This window comes from Corvus cornix, chromosome 8 (assembly GCF_000738735.6).
Source record: "Corvus cornix cornix isolate S_Up_H32 chromosome 8, ASM73873v5, whole genome shotgun sequence".
Taxonomy (NCBI): Eukaryota; Metazoa; Chordata; class Aves; order Passeriformes; family Corvidae; genus Corvus; species Corvus cornix.
The window spans coordinates 30576585-30599825 of NC_046338.1; the positions used below are offsets into that span (position 1 = coordinate 30576585).

At 54.9% G+C, this 23241-nt stretch overlaps 1 protein-coding gene across 1 annotated transcript; it reads right to left on the reverse strand.

The window, feature by feature from the left end:
* Positions 1–93: 93 nt before the first annotated feature.
* LOC104693639 (protein transport protein Sec16B) lies at positions 94–21699 on the reverse strand. The gene is made up of 26 exons (XM_039556562.1): positions 21658–21699; positions 19984–20317; positions 18492–18598; positions 17884–17983; positions 17653–17767; positions 16711–16852; positions 16210–16367; positions 15556–15617; positions 13775–13910; positions 12984–13205; positions 12228–12325; positions 11194–11275; positions 10962–11079; positions 10318–10429; positions 10025–10130; positions 9220–9360; positions 6210–6323; positions 5519–5591; positions 3158–3409; positions 2609–2679; positions 2165–2302; positions 1891–1998; positions 993–1074; positions 793–890; positions 605–682; positions 94–279 (listed from the first exon to the last, which is right to left on the reverse strand). The coding sequence occupies exons 2-26, from the start codon at positions 20250–20252 to the stop codon at positions 217–219; spliced, it is 3045 nt and encodes a 1014-aa protein (XP_039412496.1). The 5' UTR covers positions 20253–20317; positions 21658–21699; the 3' UTR covers positions 94–216.
* Positions 21700–23241: the final 1542 nt, after the last annotated feature.

Below are 23241 nucleotides of genomic sequence, written 5' to 3' on the forward strand. Positions count from 1 at the left end.
GGGGTCCCACCTGGGTGGCCAAACTGTTCAGCCCCATCCCAGCTCCACACCCTCCCCATTTATTGACTTTGAAACCCAGAAACCTCCCCCTTATTTTACAACACCCCTCACCAAGCAGGCCCAGACTCTGCCACCCCATCTGAAGTAACCACAGACACCGTTTTGGTTAAAAAAAAAACTTCCATCAATTGGTCTCTGCTGTCCCCACCCACCACCTCACAGTGGCTTGGGGTAGCGATGCTGGGAAAGCAGCCTGGGTTGGGTGGGTCGGGCAGCAACCTGGAAAACAGAGAGAGAGGTGGTGTAAACAACGGGCTGTACCCCAAAGTGTTGATTTGCCATCATCAGGATGCAACCACAAGCATCCTTCCTCCATTTCGCTCATTCATCACACCCCCCCCCCCCCCCCCATCACTGTTCTCCCACAATTGATTTTCGTACAATAACCCTTATACCCAGGACTGGTATCACCTAAATCCCCCTGCCCGCAGCAGATCACCTGAAATCTGGCACCACTCCAAAATCCAGGAGACAGCTCCTCCCCCAAAGTCAGGAGCCACCCCCAGCCCAGTGCAGCACCACCCCCTCAGGAAAATGCTCTCACCTGAGACACCTGGGCTGGGTTGAAGAGAGGGATTGAAGCCAATGGTGGGAGAGGTCCAGGGTAGCCGGTCTTGAAGGACTGAAGAGAAAGAAACTTGACAGACACACCCCAGTTTCAGAGCCACCCCGAGCAGAGCGGTGTCCTGGACACCCCCATCACACTCGGATACGCTTCCCTCCTCTCCTCACCTGCTGTCCTGCTGACTGCCTTCTATCCTCCTCCCATGAGCCTTTCACCTCTGCAGGCACGGGACTAACAGCAGAGGTACTTTCAGCCTGCGTTCCTCCTAGGGCCAGCAATCAAAAACAAAAGCCAACTTAAAATTAAGAGGAGAAACTTGTAAAAGGCTGATGGGGGAGAGAGGTGAGGGGACCCGTGCGGTATTTACCGGGATTTCTGGCGAGAGGCTGAGCGACGGGGTTTGTGCCAGCTGGGAGAGGGGCATCGGGTGGGGGTGGCGACGTCTGCTCCTGAAATCACATCCACCCGTTTAGAGCAGAAGCTCCTTTTGTGGGGAGATGACCTCTGCACCAGACACCACACCAGGCTTTTGGGGTACCCCTTCTGCACCTGTCCTGCTGGAGAGGTACCTCAGGAGCTGCAGGAAACATGGCTAAGGAGGGGCTACAGGGTCAGGGCAAGCAACCCTGGCACAAAGCTAAACCAGCCTGAGAGTTCAAAATTAGGCAGGAGGCTGGACACCAAGCCTGGGTACAGCGTGACGGGCCAAGGTCCCCTTCCGTTCTCCATCTCCTGCTTGTTTTAGAAGAATATCCCAACATTTCTTGCTCTGGGACTGTAGGTCATTCTCAACCGGGAAGAAATTTCCAGGGGAGGTTCTCATTCCAAGCCCCACCACCAGGGATGTGACACCCTGAAGAGTTGGCCAGGTCTGGGATAACCACGTGTGGCTGCTTCCCCTTCACTGCTGCACTTCCAATTAAAGAGGTTTTCCCTTCCCTGCATCTCCTAAAACCTGCCACAGCACTGCCGCTCACAGCTGCTGCGTTCCGCTCCAGCGGAGGGCAAGCGATCCCTGCAGAGTTTGCTGAGGGCTTGGATGACCTCATGGATCAAAGAGGCTTTGTGAATTTAGAGTTATTATTTATCAAGGATTCACTTCCAGGCTAAAAGGGCTCCCAGTCCCACTCTGTCCCCACAGAGAACGGCCACGGCCCCTGCATGAGGACAGAGGGAGAAGCAGTGGGTGATGGGGAGATGTGTCGCCCGTTCTCACAGCTGCACCCTGCGTGTCACCAGGGACACGATGGCTTTTTGTCCCCTACCTGTGGTCCTGATGTGAGAGAGTCTGGGTCTGTCTCAGACTCAGCTTTGGGAGAAGTCTCCTTGGTGGGTTTCGACCGAAACCAGCCAAACCACCTGAATCCAGAGCTCTGGGAAGTGGAGGAAAGGAGTGGAAAGGGATAAGAAGGGGTGGATGGATGCCAGCGTCCCCCAGGTGCCTGCTGGGAGTGGGCACCATTTTTCCAGGGGCAGGGCTGGCATCAGAGAATAGGCAGGCTCAGTGCCTGAGGCTCATGATGACTCTGGCATGTTCACCTTGTCCTCCTCTGGCTTCACGGCCTCCGCCAGCTCTTGCGCAGCGTCCTCATCTGCGCTGTCCAAGGAGGGCCGGCTGTCCCCCAGGGAGACTGTGGAGGTCTCCGAGACCGTCCGGATCCTCGTGGGTAACTCCTCCTGGCATCAGACAGCGAAGCTGCCACGTGCTGTTCCCAGAGGAGCTGCACCCAGCATGGTCAGAGTGCCCCTGGGACTGCTCAACACCACGAGTCATGGAAAGCACCCCCAGGGACCCCCACATGCCTTACACAGCAGCTGGGGAGCAAGAGCACCCACAGCAGGATACAGCTTTCGCCCAAGGGAACAACTGGCACCACAATGGGGGGATTCCATGTGAGTTCCACACATGGAAGGATGGCTCAACATGTCCCAAATCCAGCCAGGACCCTCACTGGGATGGTCTCCCTGGCTCCTCTGACTCACCTGCTCTTCTGGGAGGGCTGGCTGCAGCTCTCCAGGGGACAGCCTGGCACCCCAGGGCTCCCCAGCTTCTCCTGTGGAGCAGAGGGAAGGACACAGTCAAGGTTTGATCTGAGGAGCTCCGGATGTATCCATCAGAGGTATTTCCAGAGCTTCTACCATGCCCCTCTCCAGAGCACAGCCACCCATGTGGTGGCCAAAATGTCCCCCAAGAGCTGCAAAAGGCCGTTCTGGTTCCTGTCCCTGCTAGCACCAGGGAGTAAGTGGTGAGGCTGAACTGGTGCATCTCAAAGGCGACTTCTAAGAAAGAAATTCCTCCCTGTGAGGGTGGGCAGGCCCTGGCACAGGGTGCCCAGAGAAGCTGTGGCTGCCCCTGGATCCCTGGAATTGCCCAAGGCCAGGCTGGATGAGGCTTGGAGCAGCCTGGGACAGTGGGAGGTGTCCCTGCCTGCAGCAGGGGGTTGGAAGGAGATGATCTTTAACATCCTTTCCCAACACAAACCATCCTGGGATTCTGTGATTTTTGCAGAGAAACAAGGCTGTAGCTCTTACCTGCCAGCAGCACCGGCTGCGGAGGGGGCTCAGCAGAATCCCCTCCTGGAGGGACACGTGTCCCTTGGCCAGGCACAGGGGGCTGCAGCTCTCTCCCAACGCTGGGCAGCGGCGGTGCCACGACCTGAGCAGGTGCTGGGGACCAGAGGGACACGCCCTCCTGGGAGCTACGTGCCTGGGGTGGCACAGGCTCAAACCACTGGTCATACTGGTAGTCTTCACTCTGGGGGATGTCATTGCCAGGCTCTCCATCTGAAAAAAAAAAAAAACCACCAACCCCACACCTCAGGAGTTTACAATTTTTATAGTGTTTATAATTCTAGCAGGCTGTTGCTCAGATTTCTCCCCTTTTCCACTGCACAGCAGCAGGAGCTGGGGGAATGAGGAAAGGCTCCAGAGACCAGGCAAGGGAGGAGGTAGGACACAGTAAAGCAATAGGAGCCTTCCAGAGGTTTCAAGGAAGGTGGGATGGGAAAGATAGGGGCGAAAAAAAATTTTAAATCCTGGGAATGTGCCTGATGTTATAAATGAACTCAGGAGGGGAATGCTATGGAAGCAAAGAGCCCACAAGCAGCATGCACCAGCAGCTCAAAGGAGTCTGAGGCCTCCAGCCTTTTCCCCCACTCCTGCTGCACACCCTGAGCAGGAAAGATTCGCCAGGCAGCCTTCATTCCTGTTCCACAGCAGCACCCACGGATGAGTTCCTCGCTTTAGGCAGATTTATTCAGGGTTGGGATTTTTTTTGTTTGAAAGGCAGGATGAGCGAGTGGGATTTGTTTTAACACACACCTTGGTCCCAGGTGTGTGTCCTGCTTATTCCAGCTTGGCAGCCTCCTGCCAGAAACACTGGGCACTGAGAAATTCCTCTCCCATTGCTGCGAGACGGGGCAGGCAGGACCCAGATCCCATCAGGAAGGACTATGGCACCTCCTGATGCAGTGCTACCAAACCTTTTGCTTTGCTGCCAGCATCACCTGCAGCCCACTCAGGGTTGGCTTCACACCTGTGAGCTGCTCCCACATGGCCTGGAGATGTTCGAGATCCACAGGGAGGAGGATGGATGCTCAAATTCATGCTGCCTGGCAAGCTCAGCTGGAACAAGTCAGGGAGGACAGCCCAAGTTGTAAGGATGGAGAAGGAGGACCGTGTGGATCCCAGCTTGGCACCTGCTTTGGCCTTTATCTTTCCAAGATGGATGGATTCAGCACCAAGCCAGCTTTCTCTGCATGCAGGTCCCTCAGGTGGTGACTCTGGACAGCCTTCAGAACGAAGAAAAGGGCCAAGCATAGGGAAGGCGAGCTGCGGAGACCACACAGAGCAGACCTGGCTGCTCGGAGAAGCCAAGGCAATGGGATCATCACACCTGCAACTTCCTTCCAGGGAAGGAAGATCACAGTCTCAGCCCTGATGGCAGCAGAAGGCAATCAGGATTGATGATCCTTTTTACTGCCTGGCAGAGCTCTTTGAAAAGGAATTTGGCAGCAGCAGGGAAAGCTGATAGGAAGAAACGGCTTGAAGGAATTAGTTGTGTTTCATCCTGTCTGCATCAGCCTCTGTTCTCCACACTTCAGTGCCAGCATTGCCAGCAGAAAGCCAGATCCAAGGAGCAGGGGACTGTGTGGGAGCGTCCTGCTGGTGGAGGTGGATGTGAAGGAACACCGGTGTGTCACCAGAGCCTGACTTCTCCTCAATGGGACATCCCAATGGATGCCTGCCCAGCTGGGAAAGAAAAGCTCCCCTGCTCTTCCCTGGACACCAGGGGATGGCTGTGTCCCTCATCTTGTGTTTCTGGGCCCTCTGGGTGGGTTGGCACTGGAGGGGACTCTTGGGGTCCCCAAAGGGCGAAGCAAAGGGATCAAAGAGGCAGCAGGGAAGGAGAAATGCTGGGTCTTCAGCCACAGGCATCCTGCAGCCTGGCACACGGCAGGACGGGCTCCTTCCCGAATCCTTTGCTCTGTAAGCGTGAAATCCCTTTAGTTCGGCTCCAATTTGCACCCTCGGAGGACTGCCTGGGAACGGGGCCGTCTCCCCTGAGGCTCAGCTGCGAGGCTCATCCAGCACCCACCCCCAGCTCCTCCTCTCCTCCCACGGCACCCTGAGGGACCCCCGGAGCTGTGGTAATTAGGCCCAATTACTCAGCCTTTGTACGAGGACAGAGCACCAAGCCCTCGCTTTGCAGCCCATGCCTGAGGGATGCATCCCGGCAGGAGCAGCAGCTCCGAGTTCTGGGGGGGATGCAAGGAGCTGCTGCTGGTAAAAACTCCAGGGAGGGGGAAGCTGCTTCCCAGCCCACGGCAGCACAATTCCACCCAGGGAGAAGCCCGCTGTGGTGACCACAACCTGCTGCTTTGTTTTATTTACCTGCCATGGGTAGAACAGCACAGGGCAGCTCGAGCTGAGCGGGTGCCGCCTCTGGAGGAAGAGCATCTTCCACCTGCAGAGGGAAAACAGAGTAAAATGGAGAGGAAAAAGGATAGCACAGGACAAAGACTAAGGGAACCACGAAGGCAATGCAAAGGAAAGCACAGTGCTCGTGGATCTGAGGCTCACAGCCCACCCCAGGCTGCAGGAGAGACCCACACCAGCACGGACACAGCTCTTTCCCAGCAAGTGAGAGGAGCTGCAGCACCCCTGAGGGCAGGCAGGAGGGGAAACGAGATGGAAAAGACCACAAAACCAAAAGCAGATGTGAAATCTGAATGAAGGGCATTAATCCGAGCACCAGACCACAGTTAAAAGACCCAAGAGGACACGCACCAGTGACCTCTGCCATGTCCTCCCTGCAAAGGGAGACCATCGCTCACCCACCAGCCCCTGCCTGCCCTCCCGGAGCCAAAACAAGGAGTGTTTTGCCCTGTGTGAAGCTCTGCAGCCCTCAGGCACTTGCTGCCACTAGAATCTGCAGAGACCACATCTCGGAGCTCACAAGGCAAAGAAGTACAACAGCTTTTGAACCTCCATCCCCTCGGGTTCAGGGAAGAGCAGGAGGATGCTCCTGCAGACAAACCACCATACAGAGCAGCTGTCCCACTGCATCCTCGCCCCTCCTTACCTCCCACTCCCGGCAGCAGGCTCGGAGCTGGTCCAGCCAGTCGGGCTCCAGCTCCTGGTCCTGCTCCGGCATCTCCAGGAGCAGAGGGTCGGAGAGCTTCAGCCGCTCGGCCAGCTGCAGGGACAGCAGGGTCAGACCCACAGGGATCCCTCACACCTGGCTGGGCACACGGGCTCGGGGAAACAGCATCACTTTGTAATGGGGGGTAAAAGAGCTTTGTAATGGGGAGTAAAAGAGCAGCAGCCTCTCGTGCAGGATTTGTTCCCTCTCCCACACTGCCAGAGGTGCCGGCCCATCCCGTGCCCCGCAGTCTCAGCAGGGCTGGCTCAGCACCTCCACAGAGATGCCAAAATACCTGTGTCACAGATGCTCCTCACACCAAGGAGACAGGTAACTGTCACCCTCCTTTCTCCCGGCTGAGGAAAAGGAGTGCCTTCAATCCCACCCTACAGCCATCCTGGGGCACTGGCAGGTGTGCAGGACACCCCACCAGGAGCCTGGAAAGAGCCCAGCTCCCAGGACAGTTCATCAGCTCCTCACCTACCCCATGAGGACGGATGGGAGCTGGTGTTTGTCTGATCTGCATTTACAAATCTCTGAGAAGATTTTGCAGCCTCCCAGGCTTGTCCTGATGCTTGACGTCCTTAGAGCTAAAAAGTTTTTTCTCACTACCTGAGTGAAATCTTCCCTGCTGCAAATTAAGCCTCTCTATGCCTGCTCCCGTGGAAGCCGTGAGAAGAGCCAGGCAGCATCCCCCACGAGCAGCCTCCTGCGTGCTGGAGGGCTGTTATCACATCCCTCATACCCCTTTCTCCCCCACCCTATCTTGCCTAGAAGAAATAACCCTGAGGCCTTCTTCACAGGTCATTTTCCCCTCAATCTCTTATCACCCCAGCTCTCCACTCCCATGCTTGCTCCAATTTAGCCCTGTCTCCACATGCAGCAGCACAAACAGGCCCCAGCCAAGACCCCTGAGACCCCAGCATGGGGGGATTATCATCTCCTTGTCTCAGATATGCCAGCTGTGCTCTCACAACCCAGAATAACACTGTAACACGGGTGGGTTATTTTTTTTCTTTTGTAACAGCATCTTGTTATGCTGCTGCTCAGTATTTTTTCCATGCTCCACTATCTCCCCCAGGTCCCTCTCTGCAGTATTGCTGCTGTGTGTTTGATTTCTCCTGCAGAAGAGGGGGCTGTGCTGCCCTGGCTGCAGCTGCCTCGGTGTCCTGGGGCTTCAGCTCCCATCAGCAGAGCAAGTCTCCTCCAGGGCGACCCAGGAGTCTGAGGTGAGATGCAGGGCTCCCTGCAGAGCTAACTCCCTGTCTGGAGGAGTTGTTTAGACAAGGATCCAGTTTTAGGACAGCTGGGTGAGGGGAGATGGCACTCAAAGCACCACTCTTTTTCCACGTCTTTACTGAATTTTCTCTCGCTGGTATCAGCCCACCAGCACCTTGATCTAGTGCAAGGTGTCCCCCACGGCAGGGGAGTTGGAACAAGATGATCTCTGAGGTCCCTTCCAACCCAAACCATTCTAGGGTTCTTGGGGATTTCTCCAGTTTCCCCTGGATACTTCATGCTCACTTATCCTCACTTAGCTTTGCTATGAGGCTGCCACCTTGAGGGCTGCCAAAAGCCACCCAGAGGTGACTGTGCAGCTCAGCCACACAAGACTCAGCTATCCTCCCTGTACCAGTCCCCAGCAGCCATTTCTTTCTGTTCCTGAACCTTTCAAAAACAAACTCCAAACCAGCACAAAACACACTTGAGTTTACAGCAAGACAGCTGGATGCCAGTGTGGGACTGGGGCTGGCCACGAGAGAAATGTAACCCAGCGGCCAGCCAGGAGCCTGCACTACCTACAGACCCACTGTCCCACCTCTCTACAAACACACCTATGCTCGTCCTAAATCAATCACAGGAAAAAGGAAATTATAAGCGTGATTACTCCTAAACGGGGGGAATGTTTAATCCAAAAGCTAATGTGCACTTTGATCCAGTATTAATGAACCAGCACCTGGTTGTAGATCGTCCCCAGCTTCAAAAGAGGGGAAGTCTTAATCAAACACTAATGTGTATCATAATTTGTAACACAGTCTAGAACATCAAAGACAAGAGCATCTACGAATGCACTAGTTTTCCAGATGAAAGTGTTTTCTCCCAGGAGAAGCATTATCCCCAGCAGAACAGCAGATCTGAGAGGCTGTTAGACAGTAAATAGGCTTCAGTGACGGGGTGAGGAAGCAGCGCCAGCCAAATTTTGGGTGAACTCAGCAGCACCCACTTCAGACAGGCATCTTGCTGCCCCTCACCTCACAGCACCATGGCTTTAGCCCCTCTCATAGAATCAAAGAATGGTTTGGGGTTGGAAGGGACCCTAAAGCTCATCTTGCTCCAACCCCCCTGCCACTTGCAGGCACACCTTCCACTAGGCCAGGCTGCTCAAAGCCCCGTCCAACCTGGTCCTAAAGGCTGGAGGAAGGCGACAAGCAACCTCAGCACTGCCCTCTCCTCGTGAGAGCCCAGCCTTCCTGGGGGACCTGGGACACTTTGCTTCACCCCTCTCTGCCCCAGGCCCCTCCTCAGGCAGAAGAGGGGCTGCACTTGGTGCTAGAAGCTGGGCCATGCTCCCTCTCACTGTCACCCCAAAACACACCCCTCAGGAGGTACAGAAAATTGTAGATGGTGTGCTGGAGGGGAAATGTGCTTCTTAAGTCGGTGACATTTAGAAGTTCAGAAACCCCCTCCAGACTTAAAAACATCCTTTGCTTCCAAATAACTCTGCTCCTACTTGGCAGGCAGCATAACACCTTTGTTTCCTACCCTAAATCCACAGGGATTAGAAACCCTGTGGAGGTGTTGGCTTTGCTGTACTTGGCAGCAAACCCTGGGGGGCTGCTCAGAGCTGCCAACCACTCCCACCCACGGGAAACCCTGAGGATGCTTCCCACCCCAGCAGGTCCTGAGCAGGTGTCAGGCCCTGCTTGGGATGCAGGAGGCCCAGACTCACCCTCACCACCTGCTGGGCCAGGACGGGGTGCGCGGCCGGGTCCCGGCGCAGGAGCGCGGTGCCGATGTGCTCGCAGTACTGCAGGGCCTGGGCTGGCAGCCCATGGTCGGCCAGGCGGGAGGCGTAGAGCAGCTTGTACACCTTGGGAGAGGGAAGCAGAGCAGCCACAGGTGGGAGCAGGGAGATGGGTAAGTCTGTGGGTGCCCTATGCCGTGGCACGTCGCCCCAGCGTGACTCGGAGCACCCTGGAGCGTGTGCCTCAGCACCCAGAGGTCACCTGCAGCCAGGGGCCACTTCCACCCATCCCTATGGAGGCATCCAGCCCCCCCTCCTTGAACCAGGCAGGGAGGAGCACGGCAGCTTCACAGAATCCCAGGATGGTTCAGGTTGGAAGGGACACTAAAGCTCATCTTGATCCACCCCCCTGCCATGGGCAGGGACACCTTCCACTAGGCCAGGTCGTTCCAAGCCCCATCCAGCCTGGCCTTGAACACTTCCAGGGATATATACATCCAAATCCATGGTGCCCAAGGCAGCAACAGCTGGGTGCTGCTTTGCAATAGGAAAAGCTCACCAGAGAGCAGGAAGGCAGTGAGACCTGAGCAACCACTGGTCAGACACACTGTGCACCCCAAAATCTTCCCTGCCTGAATCCCTTGGCCAAGGCAACTTCCCCATGATTCCCAAAGCCCAGTAAGGGGACAAGCCTCAGGAACAGCTTGAATTCCAGGCTTCAGGGAGACGGGTGCATGTTTTTGGGCAAGTCTGAGCTGCTGCACAAGATGTAGTTGAGCATATCCACTACCTGGAAGGGGAGCAGGAAGGATTCGGGCTGTCGCAGCTGCTGGCAGTACTCGAAGATTTCCATCCTCTGGATGGCCTCTGTCCTGGCAAACTGGGAAAAGGCCTGGCTGCAGAGGAGAGGAGCAGGGTCAGTGACCAGAGCTCCCTCCGCAAGCAGCTCCACACAGAGCACACATTGGCAGCAGGAAAAACCCCAAACAGGGGTTGCTTTTGCATAAAAGTGAGATCCCAGGGATGGGGAAAACGTGGGACAGGGGACTCTGGCAAGAACCCCAGCCTCCAGTGCTCGCTCACCGGCGGCTGCTGCCCAGCAGGGCCATGCGATCTGCCTTTGCTCCGAAGTAACCAAAAGGAATATCTGCCATCAGGTAGCAGAAATGAGCTGCTTCGACTGCTCCTTTGCTGGCTGCATGGCAGGAAAAAGACAAACCCTTAGTCCTGAGACATCACCACGTGGGCAGCTTTGCTTTGGAGGCCCTCAAGCTCACGCAAAAACCCAAACCCAACTGCCTCACTTTCCTGCCCACACAGACCCTGATCCCTCCCTTGTCCCTGTTTTTTGTCCGTTTTCCCCAATTGCTGCTTTTTGTTTTGGGACGTTTCAGTTCAGTGGTAGAACTAGGGGAGCCCAAGCAGGGCCAGCTCCAACTCTTGCAGGTGCCATTACTGGCATAAAATCCCACCACTGGGAGCAAGGCTCAGTCCCTGCAGTCACCTACACCTTCCCTGGGCCCAGCTGCTCCAGCTGTCTCCACGAGAGCAGCTAATGGATGTGCCTGAGCCCGATCCATCTGAGGATCCACCGGCACCTCACCCCTGCCATCCCGCAGGCACTGCAGCTCCGGGGGCATGGGCACAGCCATCCCAGCACCACCCCCAGCACGGTGCCACTGCAGTGCCTGCCCCTGTTCCAGCTGCTCCCACTGCTCTCAGCTCACCCAAAGTGTCTCCCATGGTGACGATGGCTCGCTGGTTGAGCTCCGTGTCTCCAACCTTGTTGGACAACATCACAGCCAGGTGGGGCCTCCAGTCCCCCCACGTGGCATCCCCGCAGCACTGGAGGGAGATGAGGAGAGCAAAGGTGAGCAGAGATGGTCACTAAAGGCGGGTGTCACAGGCAGGTGACAGCACAGGGGAACACATGGCAGGGCCAGCCTCTTGCTCACGGACCAGTGCTGCCTGAGGGATCCTTCCTGACATGAGCTGGAAGAGGGTCTGCAGTGGGTCATTGGTAGCCAGTGTGCTGGTGAACCTGTGAGGACACAGCAGAGAAGGGCTGCAGAGCAGTACCCCAAACCTTCATTCACCTCCCAGAGCACATCCCAAATGCCCCAGGAAACTGATGCCTTGAGGGGTTTCCCAGAGAATCCAAGAATGGATTGAGCTGGAAGCCACCTTCTAGTCCAAGCCTCCTTCCACAGGCAGGGACACCTCCCACTATCCCAGGTTGCTCCACGCCCTGTCCAACCTGGCTGTGGACACTTCCAGGGATGGGGCAGCCACAGCTTCTCTGGACACCCTGTGCCAGGGCCTCAGCACCGTCAGAGGGAAGAATCTTTTTCTAGTATCTAATCCAAATCTACCCTCCTTCATCTCCAGCCATTCCGCCCTGTCCTATCACTCCCTGTCCTTGTAAATAGGAGTCAGAGAGGATCATCAGCCCCTGCGGATGAGGATCTGTATTACCTTCAGAGCAGGCAGGTCTCCAGGACAACACTGCATAAAACCTCCTTAAAAGGATTTGAGTTCCAAAAGACAGAAAATTTCTGCTTAACTCTCTCTGAAGGGATCAGCCCAATCCAGACTAAGTACATTAAATTCCTCCAGAAAACACTCATAGAGTGGGATGAACAGCTGAGACGGGGCTGGGTCACAGGGAAGATGGCTCAGCTGCCCCTGCCCCGAGGCTCTCTTTGCTAGGGCAGCATGGGCAAAGCCAAAGACTCAGAATAAATTAACCCTGCATCTCCAGGGAATGGCTTTCCTCCTGCTTTCCAGCCCCCCACTTGGTTTCTCCTGTCCTGTTGGGAAGCCTAAATGACTCAGGCCTATCTGGATGGATGCCCTCTGTCCCCTTTGCCCCCTCTGGAAGGGCTCCAGCTGGAATCAATGCTCTTTTCCAGATCAGGGGGCACTGAAGGGGATAGAAGGCTTGGAAAGCCAGCCATGGAACATCATACCTTGCTTTAGCTTCTCCAACTTACCCGGTGAGGACCCAGCTGTATGTCCGAGGGTCCATCTTGCTAGAGAGGAACAGGGCATGGCCCCACAGCTGGTTTCTCATGGCCCAGACCAGAGCCTCCTGCAGTAGAGGGGGAGAAGAAATAGGGTTAGCACCAACTCTGCTTCCCCACCTCCTCTGCTCCTCTGTTTCCCCAGCTCGTAAAAGAGCCCAATAACTGCTCTGGCTTTAAGAAGCATCCTCCAAAAATCTTTTCCATGTTCAAATCTCTTCCAAGTCCCTTTGTCTTTCTATCTTGAAAATTTACAAGAACTTGGACCTTCAGAGCAATGTGGTGTCTCCTAGATTTCCAGGTCTGTGCTGCCTGTTAGCTCTCCATGCCGTGGGTTCCCAGTCTGGGCACCCAAGCTGCTCTGCATCCAACCCTCCTCTCTTCTCCTTGTGCCTGAGGTATCCTGTGAGATCACATAGCTGCAGATGGGTTTGGAACAAGATGACCTTTAAGGTCCCGAACCATTCCAGGACTCTGTGAAACTAAACGTGGTACAAGTGCCAGTAAAAGCCTCTGCATCTCATCTTCATTGGGTCCCCCATCCCAGCTCCCAGTGGTGGGAAATCACTGCCATAAGCCCTGTCGTACAGACACAGCTTGGAGCGTTGATCCCACAACCACAAGCCACTTCTCGACCACCCTTCCCTCTAAAACCTGCCTGAAGAGGCCCACAGGTCCAAGGAAAAAACCTTCAGCCCCATGTCCCAGATCCCACTCACCACTTACTTTCTTCCTGCCATAGTAGAGGAGCTTGGTGAACTTCTCCACTATCTGTGCCTGTGTCTCCACGACGGGAGGGACCTCCCCGGTGATGAGGTCCAGCGTGCCCGGCTGGCGCGACGCCCACTCGTCGTCCGTCAGGCCCATCGCAGGGTCCTGCCTCTTGTACTTGTCCTGGCGCCTGCAGTCCTGCATCAGCAGCTCCGCCGTGTCCGAGCCCACCATGGACTGGGGAGGGGAAGGAAGGAGGCGCGTGGAGGCCGCCCCAGGAGCAAAGGCTGGCGGCACGGCCAGTCCGCACCCTTCTCACTCCTGTATCCTCCTCCCAGCACATCCCCCTGCGGGACCGGCTGTGGCCACCAGCACGCGGGTTTGGAAGGAAAGGGGTTCAGCACAGTCAGCGAGACCTTCCCAATGCTCCCTCTGACGGCCTTGTCCACCTGCTTCCAACAAGCAGCTACAGACTGGGCTGGGTGGATTCCAGCAGATTGAGGGAATGGCCCCCTTTTAAGTGTAAGTGCTGGCTCCTCGGTGGAGGTGGCACCAGTCCACCCTTGGGAACCCCTACCATTGGGCTGCTGGTAGCTCCCAAGGACAAAAAGCAGTCACGGAGAAGGATTTGCTCCAGACATCCAGGCAGCATCAAACTGATGGACAGTGGCATGGGAATGGGATTCTCTTAAAAGGTACACCCCTCCTCCCCAGAAATAGCAACTAGATCAAGAGGCACCTAAGGGACGTATTACTTGTTTCATTTCTGAGGTCAAAAGGGTCATCCCCCTCCATGGGATACCTACCCCATTCTGCCGGCAGAGGAGGACCAGGAGTTTCCAGAGGAGAGAGGAATCTCTGCCCCTCTGTGTTGAGAGATCACAGCCTGTGGTTATCTTCTGCTGGCAAAACGTCATCACATCCACCTTGTGCAGATCTTCCCTACAGCAGCACAAAGAGGCATCAAAAAAACCCAAGGCAAAGCAATCCAGGACATCACTGAGGCTCAGTCCCCAGGTTCACTGATGGGGATGCCAAAGATTCCAAGCAAGAGCTGGAGGAAAGATGATCCCCAGTACCAATGACTACTCTTAAGTTCAAACACACTCAAATTTGTAGTGACTCTTGGAAGATTTCTGTGTTTCAGGGATGCAAAGTACATTTCAAACCCACTCTTTGCCCTCCTGATAATACTCTCCTCCATCCATCTGCAAAGAAACTGCTTGGATTTGCTGTGCTGCCATTACATCTGTGGATGTCCAAGGCTGCAGAAGCAGGCACAATCTGTTGTGGAGGCAGAGCGGAGGGTCACCTCCCTTTGGGACCGAAACAGAAACCCCTAAGCTATGTGCAAGCCAGGCAGAACCACTGCCATACAATAAAATAACCATACAGTTAGAAAGAAAGAGTGGATGAGACAGGAGAGAGAAGAGACTGCAGATGGAGGTGTCGATCCTGGCTCGGTCATTCCAGCCTCTTATACGGAGATTCCCGATGCACCCCTTGGTACGAGCGGTAACCCGGAGTCATACAATGGTCTGGGGGTTAAAAGGGAGCCTAAAGCTCATCTAGTCCAACCCCCTCTGCCATGGGCAGAGACACCTTCCTCTAGACCAAGCTCTGTCCAGTTTGGCCTTGAAAACTTCCAGGGATGGGGTATCCACCGCTTGTCTGGGAAACCTGAGGCCTTGCTACCCTCACAGGGAAGCATTTTGTCCATAAATCTAACCTAAATTTCCCCTCTTTCCATCTGCACTCATTCCCCTTCGTCCTGTCACTACAGTCCTGGCAATGAGACCCTCTCTGGCTTCCTTGTAGCCCTTTCAGATACTGGGAAGTGCTGTGATCTCTCCACACAGCCTCCTCTTCTCCAGCCCCAGCTTCCTCGGCCTGTCTCCATAGGGAAGTTGCTCCAGCCCCTTTATCCTCCTCTGGACTTGCTCCAACAGTTCCATGTCCTTCTTATGCTGGTGGCACCAGAACAGCTTGCAGCACTCCAGGTGGAGACTCTCTGCTCACGAGAGCAGAGCACAGGGGGAGCTCCAGATCTCCCACCCAGCCTCTGTGTATACACAGCTCTTCTGCTCAGTGAGTGCTTTTTCCTTTTCTCTCCCTGCTTTGAAGATGTCCTGGTTGCACCAGGATGAAACAGGGACAACCTGGTCCACCACACCCTGATTCATCCCCAGGCTCACACTGGGTGAAGGTACGTACTGGGTCTGACCCTGCTGTGGCTCAGCCTTCTCAGGCTCAGACAAAAACCTTAGGAGAAGCTAAACCACAGGTTGACCCAGGGCTTTAGACATCCAAAGAAGCCCAAAAAAATCATTTTTCTGGGACAAAATGAGTACGAAACAGGGTCAGATGTACAAACCACACTAAACCCACATCCTATGAATATTCAAAAAAAACCTGTGTCCTACAGCCCAAACCAACCCACACTGCATCAAAGGGGCTGGGCTCCCAACCTGAACTTAGACATGGCCTTTGCAGACACCTCAAAACCAGAGTCTGCCTTGAGCTTACGTCTTCTTGAAAAGGAGACAGCCAGGAGGACACAGCTCCTGGACCTGCTGTGCTGCCATACCTGGCCAGGGGCCCTGGGAAGGCTTGCAGCTCCTCCAGCTCTTCTGTGCCATGAAGGATTGCCTGAAAAAGAAAAGTAAATTCAGCAGCTGGACTCCAGCAATCACACCAGTCCCAGCTGGGCTGTTTGAAAGCCAGTGCCTTGGCCAAGGGCTCAACAGTGCCAGTGAACCCTGGGCTGTCTTAAGGGGCAGAGCACAGTCCCTGAACTATCACATGGACTCCAGGGCTAAGGTCCAGCAGAGAAATGTCTGCTGAGATGGCACCTGCCTCCTTCTGGAGGTGAAATAGGAGACTGGCGTGCTGTGGTAGACTCGGGGGATGGATGTGGCCTCTGTACGGGAGCAGCTCAGGAAGATGAGTGGAGCTGTCCTCTGGAGAGGTACAGACACATCTGTCCCCATGAGAAGGGATCACTGTGAGCAGGTCACAGGCACCAAGGGTTACGGAGCTGAAGGCTGAAAGCAATGCCCAGGCACAGGCTGGCACCGTGGAGACTCAAGAGTCCACGAGGGATGGAGAGAAGACGGGAGCAAGGAACGGGAAGGCTGCTGAGGAGGCTGCTTGGGTTATGAACCATGTTTGCACCCCACAAGGCAGGAGGAGCCACTCCAGGGAGGGGACCAAGGGGGCTGGAGGGCCAGCTGTGTCCTACCTCCAGGCTGTGCAGCTCCACACGGGGTGGCCGTCCCTCGGCAGGGCGCTGGGGACACGCCAGCACCAGGTGGCCGCTGGCTCCGAAGCACAGCGCAGTGTGCAGCTCTGGGAACTTGAGGGGCACTGCTGGGGTCGGGGTGGACATCGAGGGCCCCCCTGCAATGACACACAGGCCACTGTGAGCCCCTCACACTGATCCCACACCACATCCACTGTGGAGGACTTGACCAAGTCCCAACCTTGTCTCCCAACTTAAGTAGCCCTCCACTGACCCCTCAGCACAAGAATTGTCCCCCAAAGCAGCAGATGTGCCCAGCAGCTCCTACACCTGCCCAGGCAGAGCCTCTGGAACATTCACCCACCCCACAGCCCCCCAGTCATGCCTTGTGCCTGCACAACCTCCTCCAGGAGAAGACCAAGCTGAGAGACAGCCAATATCCTACCAGCAGCCATTTATTCCCTCGCTTCCCCCTTGTCAGAGCCCCCCATCACACCTCACCTGTTTGTCCCACGTTCCAGGACCCTGGAAGCACAGGGTCGTAGTGGTCGGCACCATCACGGATGTACTGGCTGAGCTCATGGCTGCTGGAGCTGAGTCCTGACTCGTGGTACTGCAGGAGCAGGCTGGGCTGGCCTGAGGGCTGTGGGGAAGGGAAGCACACAAACCTGGCTCAAAAACCAGGGACACTGCTGCTTTCCTGCTCCCAGGCAGTGGGGAAGGCTCTGCTGCTCCAGGAAAGTGCCCAGCAGGAACAGCACAGCCAATTCCCACCCAAGCAGCTCACGCCCTGCACCAGCTTGGGTTCACCCAACAGCTTAGAAAAATAATTTACATCAGCCACAGCTGATGTAGTCTGACAGCTTTCCTAGCCCTGATGTGAGCTCCTCAACACAGCCAAGGAGATGGGGCTTGGAAACCCAAAAAAGCATCACCCAGGAGCAAAATCAACAGAGCAGCTTTGATCTGATCTTTTAATTTTCTCTTGGCAAAACCCAGCAATCAGGACAAAAGAGTGATAGAGCATGACTTGGGGGACAGAGCTGACAGTGACACACAGCTGTCAGCTCCCTAGGAAGGGTGAAATCATGGAATCATGGGATCATTAACGTTGGAAAAGCCCTCTAGGATTGAGTCCAACCATTAACCCAGCACTGCCATGCTCACCACTAAACCACGTCCCCAGCTACCACATCTACATGTCTTTAAAATCCCCCCAGTGCCTCTACTACCTCCCTGGGCAGCCTATGCCAGGGTTTGACAACCCTTTTGTTGAAAAAACTTTTCCTAGTGTCCAATCGAAACCTTCCCTGGCACAACTTAAGGCTGTTTCCTCTTGTTCTGTTCCTTGTTATGTGGAGAGGAGCCTGGAGAGGGACATATGGACTGTTCCTAAACCTCTGAGAGATTCCTGTCCTCCACCCCTGCCCACCTCGAGGTTACCTCTTTGGGCTGGCCACCAGCCTCCCCTGAGTCACTGCTGAGGGTTCCTTCCCCTGTCCCTTCCCTCCTGGCAGTGGAGATGTAGCTCTCCTCACAGGAGCTGTAGGTCTGGGTCCTGCAGGTGGGAGCAAAGGGAGACACGCTGAAGGTCTGAGGTTTTTGAACCACCCACCAACCGGCTAATTTAGCAGCAGGGGGTTTCACGAGGTTGCCCAGACTTCCCAGCTTTACCTGTCCTGCCCTGGGGGGCCCGTGGCCAGGTTGGGGTGGTAGCCCCTGTAGTAGTGCTGATCCCGGTAACTCTTGCCGTAAGACTCTCGCTGTCTCAGGTCTAGAGAGAATCAAGATTCAGCATTATCCCTCCAGAGCAACAACGAGGGTGCAAAGGAAAAGCCGTGAGTCAGGCAATTTGCCATGCCCAGCCAGTTTGCTTCCAAATTATCCCAGCACACTGGAGATGTGGTAACGCCCTGGACACATTTACCAACACAGCACTGATGTCCTTTTCTCTTCCCTCCCTCCCCTTCTGTTCAGCCCAGAAAGAGCAAGGAGGAGGCCCTGGCCGCCCTACTCACACAGCACCATCAAACTCAGGCTGGAACCAGGAATGACACAGGTTTTTAGCCATGGAAAGGAAGACCAAACACCCCTTGGGTACACCTGGCTCCTGCTCACGCTTCCTAAACGCAAGCAGGGAGGCAGTGCTGCACAGAGCACCACCACCCAGGGGTGTGGGCAGGAGAAAGCCCTGGATATGTGGGAGAAGAACCCATCCTGGAGAAAGCATCACTTCTCCCACAAGCTGCCTCCATCCCCAGAGCCACAGGATGAGCCCATACCTCTGTCATCCTGCCACGCCACCGGCTGCCACTGGTGGCTTTGGTAGGGGTAGCCATCCCCGTAGCCAGCTGCTGGGTACTGCCAGGGGGGGTCTTCATAGCCTTGCCTGGAAAACAACACAACACACTGATCTGGGGAAGGAGGGGCACCTCTGCACGGCCCGGGGTCACATCTAGGGTCCCTCCTGCTCAGGACCTTTGGAGGCAGAAAAGGTGATGGAAATAAAGCCAGGTCCTATTACGGCAGGCCTGGTTCCTACGGTATATCACCTTGTCCCGCAGCTATAGGGAGGAGGAGGAGAAGAAGATCCAGCAGGCAGGAATTGTGCAGCAAGATTGATTTATTTAATTATCTTACAAACTCTTTTATAGACTTTTTTCTTCATAGTCTAATTGGACAAAGGACCAGCCACCCCTTGGGGTGATTGGCCAAAATCCTAAAACATCCATTATCAAAATATTTTCTACTATACCATAAACAAGACTTTCCAAGGTTGCAGGTGGCTTGGTTGTTTACATTCCCTGCTACCTCTTCTGTGAGAGAGAAAAGTCTCTCACGGACTTAGAAAAATAACAAGATCCTCACTAACAGCATATTTGTACCTACAAGGTCCCCTGCTCTGTGGCAGGGCCAGAAACTGGTCCAGCATCACAGCTGGAAGGAGCAGGAGAAGGTCTGGATGCTTCCCCATCCCCAGCTATGAGAAAGCTGTGCACTGCAGCTTCAGGTGATGCCCAGTTTTATAGAATCCAAGAATGCTTTGGGTTGGAAGGGACCTTTAATGGTCATCTCATTTCAACCCCTGCCATGGGCAGGGACATCTTCCACTATCCCAGGGTGCTCCAAGCCCCTGTGTCTAACCTAGCCTTGAACACTTCCAGGGATCCAGGGGCAGCTTCTCTGGGCAACCTGTGCCAGAGCTTCACCAGCCTCAGAGAGAAAATTTACTTCCTAATATCCCATCTGCATCGTACGACCTCAGCACAAAACCCCACGTGCTGACTCCATCATTCACTGAGGGCAATAACTCAGGCAAATCAGCCCAGATTTGCTGGAGCGCTCGAAGCTCTTTCTCAGCACTGAGAGCATCCTGCAGCCCACATTTTATCCGTCCACTCTCCACTGTTTCAGCAGCTGAGCTTGCAGGCTGCCTCTTGCTCCTATATTACCACTTGTATTTTTATTGTTCACCTTGCACTTAGGAAAAAAGAACTGCATTTAATCAAATCTGTAAGAAAAAGGCACCTCGGGACTGAGACGGAGCTTGTCAAACAGCAACCACAGAAGTCACAGTTTTAAGAAGAAATCAGAGCTGCAAATGCTACACAGCCTTAAATACAGAAGTCATGGGCTGCTTGAATAGCTGGACATCACCCGCTGACATGCCGTGTCCCTGTGCAGCCACAGGGGCAGGACCCGTGAGCAGTGCAATGGGCAGTTCTTATTTTAAGCAGGTTTCCAAGAAGAGGGCTCAGCAGGAGCAGCTCTCACCTGGAGCCGGGCTGGCTGGGGTAGCCGCTGTCGCAGCGCTCGGCGCGGGACGCCGGTCGGCGGGTGTCACCCCGGGGGTGGTGGCCCTCGTCCCGGGCGTAGCCGGGGAGGTGGCTCCCGTGCCAGGAGCCGGGGCGAGGAGCCTGCCCTGCGCGCAGGAGCTGCCGCCGGAGCGGTGCCGGGGGGCCGTGGAGCCCCTCTGCCCATGGCCCCCGGGCTGCCGGCCTCTCCCGGGGCTGGGGCGGCTGGACGGGGGCCCAGGGCTCCATCACAGGCTTGCCAGCAAAATCCTCTCTGTTTTTGGGGAGCTTAAGCCCCAAATGGCTTTAGTGGCCTGCAAATGATAAGTCACAGTGTGTTGGATCAGCAGCTTTTCAACCCCCGCAAAGCCCCCTTTGAAGCTCGTTGCCAGCTAGTCTCTGCTTTTCAGGAGCATGCTGGAAACCCAGGATCCTTTCCAAAATGCCCAGAGGCAAGGAAAAGTCATCTCTACATCTTCCTTAACTTGAAGCTCCCCTTAAAACACCAGGATGAAATGATCTGCCTTTGAAAGCAACAGACATCCAGCTCTTCCCAGAACAAGAATCTCAGAATGGTTCGGGTTGGAAGGAACTTTGAAAATCATCTGGTTCCAACCCCCTGCCATGGGCAGGGACACCTTCCACTAGACCAGGGTGCTCCAAGCCCTGTCCAGCCTGATGCTGAACATTTCCAGGGATAAGGAGTTTCCCTGGGCAACCTGTGCCAGGGCCTCACCACCCTCACAGGAAAGAATTTCTTCCCAACACCTAACCTAAATCTCTCTTTCCATTTAAAACCATCACCCCTTGTCCTATTGCTACAGGCCCTGCTACAAAATTTGCCCCTCCCTTCCTTAGAAAGCCCCCCTATACCCAGGTGGGGCCCTCCTGCACTCCCAGCTGCAAAGCCCCAGCACTCAGAGCCCCCTCAAGCTGTGAGAGGGTGAGAAATACCCCTCACCTCTGTGAGACAGCACTGAAACCCCGTTTGATATGCAGGAAGGGAAGGGGCAAAGCCATGAGCAGGACAAGGAGTTTTGCTCAAAGAAATGAGCAAGCAGGGGGAAACGGAGGTTTGTTCTTGTGAGCTACAGGATGGGGTGGAAACAGGGGTTTCCTCCTGCCTTTCAGCTCCAGCAAGAATTCCAAGCGGAATTTAGTTGTATCTAGCTATAAATTTAGTTATATTTAATTATACATTTAGATTTAGTTACAACAGTCCCATGAAGAAGAGGAAATCCCGAGGGGAGCCCCGGGTAGCACATGGGTGAAGCCCCAGCTCCCGGGGGATGTCACCCTCAAGCCCCCCACCTTTCCTCTTGCAGCATCAGTACCCAAAGTGCCCCCAACCACTGCAGGCCTCCCCAGTGCAGGGAGATGGCCAGATCTCCTCCTGAACCCCTCCTCACTCCTCCCACTCAAGGTCTAAGGCACTTAGGGGTAACTTCAGGACTGGAAGACACTCGGGTCTGAACAGAGGTGGCTCGGTTTGTGCCCTTCTAGGTGCCATCCAGGCAAACCCTTGCCCTAAATAGCCCCCAGGCACAAACATCCAGGCACCCATTATTTCAGTCCCACCACGGGCCCCCCCCCCCACCCAGTTTTTGGCCAGGGGTTCCCACCACCATCCTCCCCCTGCAGCAGCCACACACACCTGCTCAGAGGCCGCCGGGGCCCTGCGTCTGCTCCCTGTTGCCACTTCCAAAGTCCACTTCCACATGGGCCAGTGGGCAAAGGGCAGCCTCCGCTCCTCCGCCCCACGCTGGCCGCTCGCTCGGCTCCCGGGGGATTCACGCTGCCCTCGGCATCCTGAGGGTCACCTTTCCCATCACTTGGGTCTCCTCCCACCCAAGATAAGGAGCACGCAGCCCTCCGAGCTCAGAAAAAGCCAGATCCTTCTCCTGGGGAGTTTTTTAATGCCGTGAAGTAAGCAGGGGCTGATAGCGATGGGACAAAGGTGAACAGCTTTAAGCTGTAAGAGCAGAGATTCAGATTAGATGTTAGGAGGGAATTGTTCCCTGTGAGGGTGGTGGGGCCCTGGCATGGGCTGCCCAGAGGAGCTGTGGCTGCTCCTGGATCCCTGGGAGTGTCCAAGGCCTGGCTGGATGGGGCTGGGAGCAACCTGGGATAGTGGAAGGTGTCCCTGCCCATGGCAGGGGGGTGGAACAAGATGAGCTTTAAGGTCCCTTCCAACCATTCCAGGGTTCTATAAAGTGTCTTCCTCCATACATCCTCACACTTCCTAAATAATAATAAACAAAACCTGATCAGTTTAACACAGACCCAGCCACAGGCCAAGCAGATAACGTCCATCCCACCATGTACTGCCCAGGGCAGAATTTGGGCAGGGTGCACTGCCTCATCTCAGTCATTACAGCACTATAATGGCCTTGGTCTCTGAGTGACCAGGGATTCCTGCCTGGACACCCTACCCTGAACTCCCCTAGGCATCTTAAAAACTGAGAAAATCAGCAAATTAAGGTAAATGATATCATAGAAAACCACATTAAAAGCTAGATATAAGGTCCATCATCTGCCACCCAGCAATTTAGTGATGTGTCACCTTCTCCCCCTTTCCCAGAGCCTCCAAATTACCTCCCCTGTAACACCACGGCACGGACTGATTTGGGATTCACAGGCAGGAGAGTTTGCTTTGCATCGTGGTGGCACTGTCAGAAACCCCCTCCTTTAATGATGTTGAAAGACCAAACACATTATAGCTTCAGACCTTGAAATTTCCACCCTGCTGGGAGAGTGAGAAATTTTCCCTGGTGATCCTAAGAAATAAGCGCTCGGTCTCTGCAGAATTCAAGATTTCAAGTAAAAAAAAATACCCTCAGCACTCAGCCGTACAGAAATCTGACTGGGAGAAACACAAACCAGGGCAGCGCTGTCTTCGTGCTGCTGAGCTGCTGCAGCAGAATGAAATTAAGCATCTCCTCTTCACTTCACAGCTGCCCTTCAAAAGTTCGGGGGGTTTTGAAGTGAAAGGTCTGTTATGGACAGGTCAGGTCTCGGGGGAAGAGAGGCAGGATCCCTAGAAACCACGAGGATCACACTTTAAAAATACACAAATTGATAGGACATTTCATAAATACAAATAACATCATTCCACTTGGTCTCTGGCTAACAATTTTAGGTTTCTAGCCGAGAGGTGACTGCTGGGATGTTTCCAACCTGTTTTCTAGCAACAACACTAATCTGCATGGGGAGCCTGTGGGGCTCAATCAGCATCACA

Bases quoted from the DNA above. Each gene is read 5' to 3' on its own strand.
- LOC104693639 (XM_039556562.1), bottom strand. From the start codon at position 20,252: ATGGAGCCCTGGGCCCCCGTCCAGCCGCCCCAGCCCCGGGAGAGGCCG. The intron at 11,276-12,227 runs GTAAGTTGGAGA...GTGTCCTCACAG, and splicing joins TACAGCTGGGTCCTCACCGG to GTTCACCAGCACACTGGCTA. The intron at 280-604 runs GTGAGAGCATTT...TCTGTTTTCCAG, and splicing joins ACCCAGCCCAGGTGTCTCAG to GTTGCTGCCCGACCCACCCA.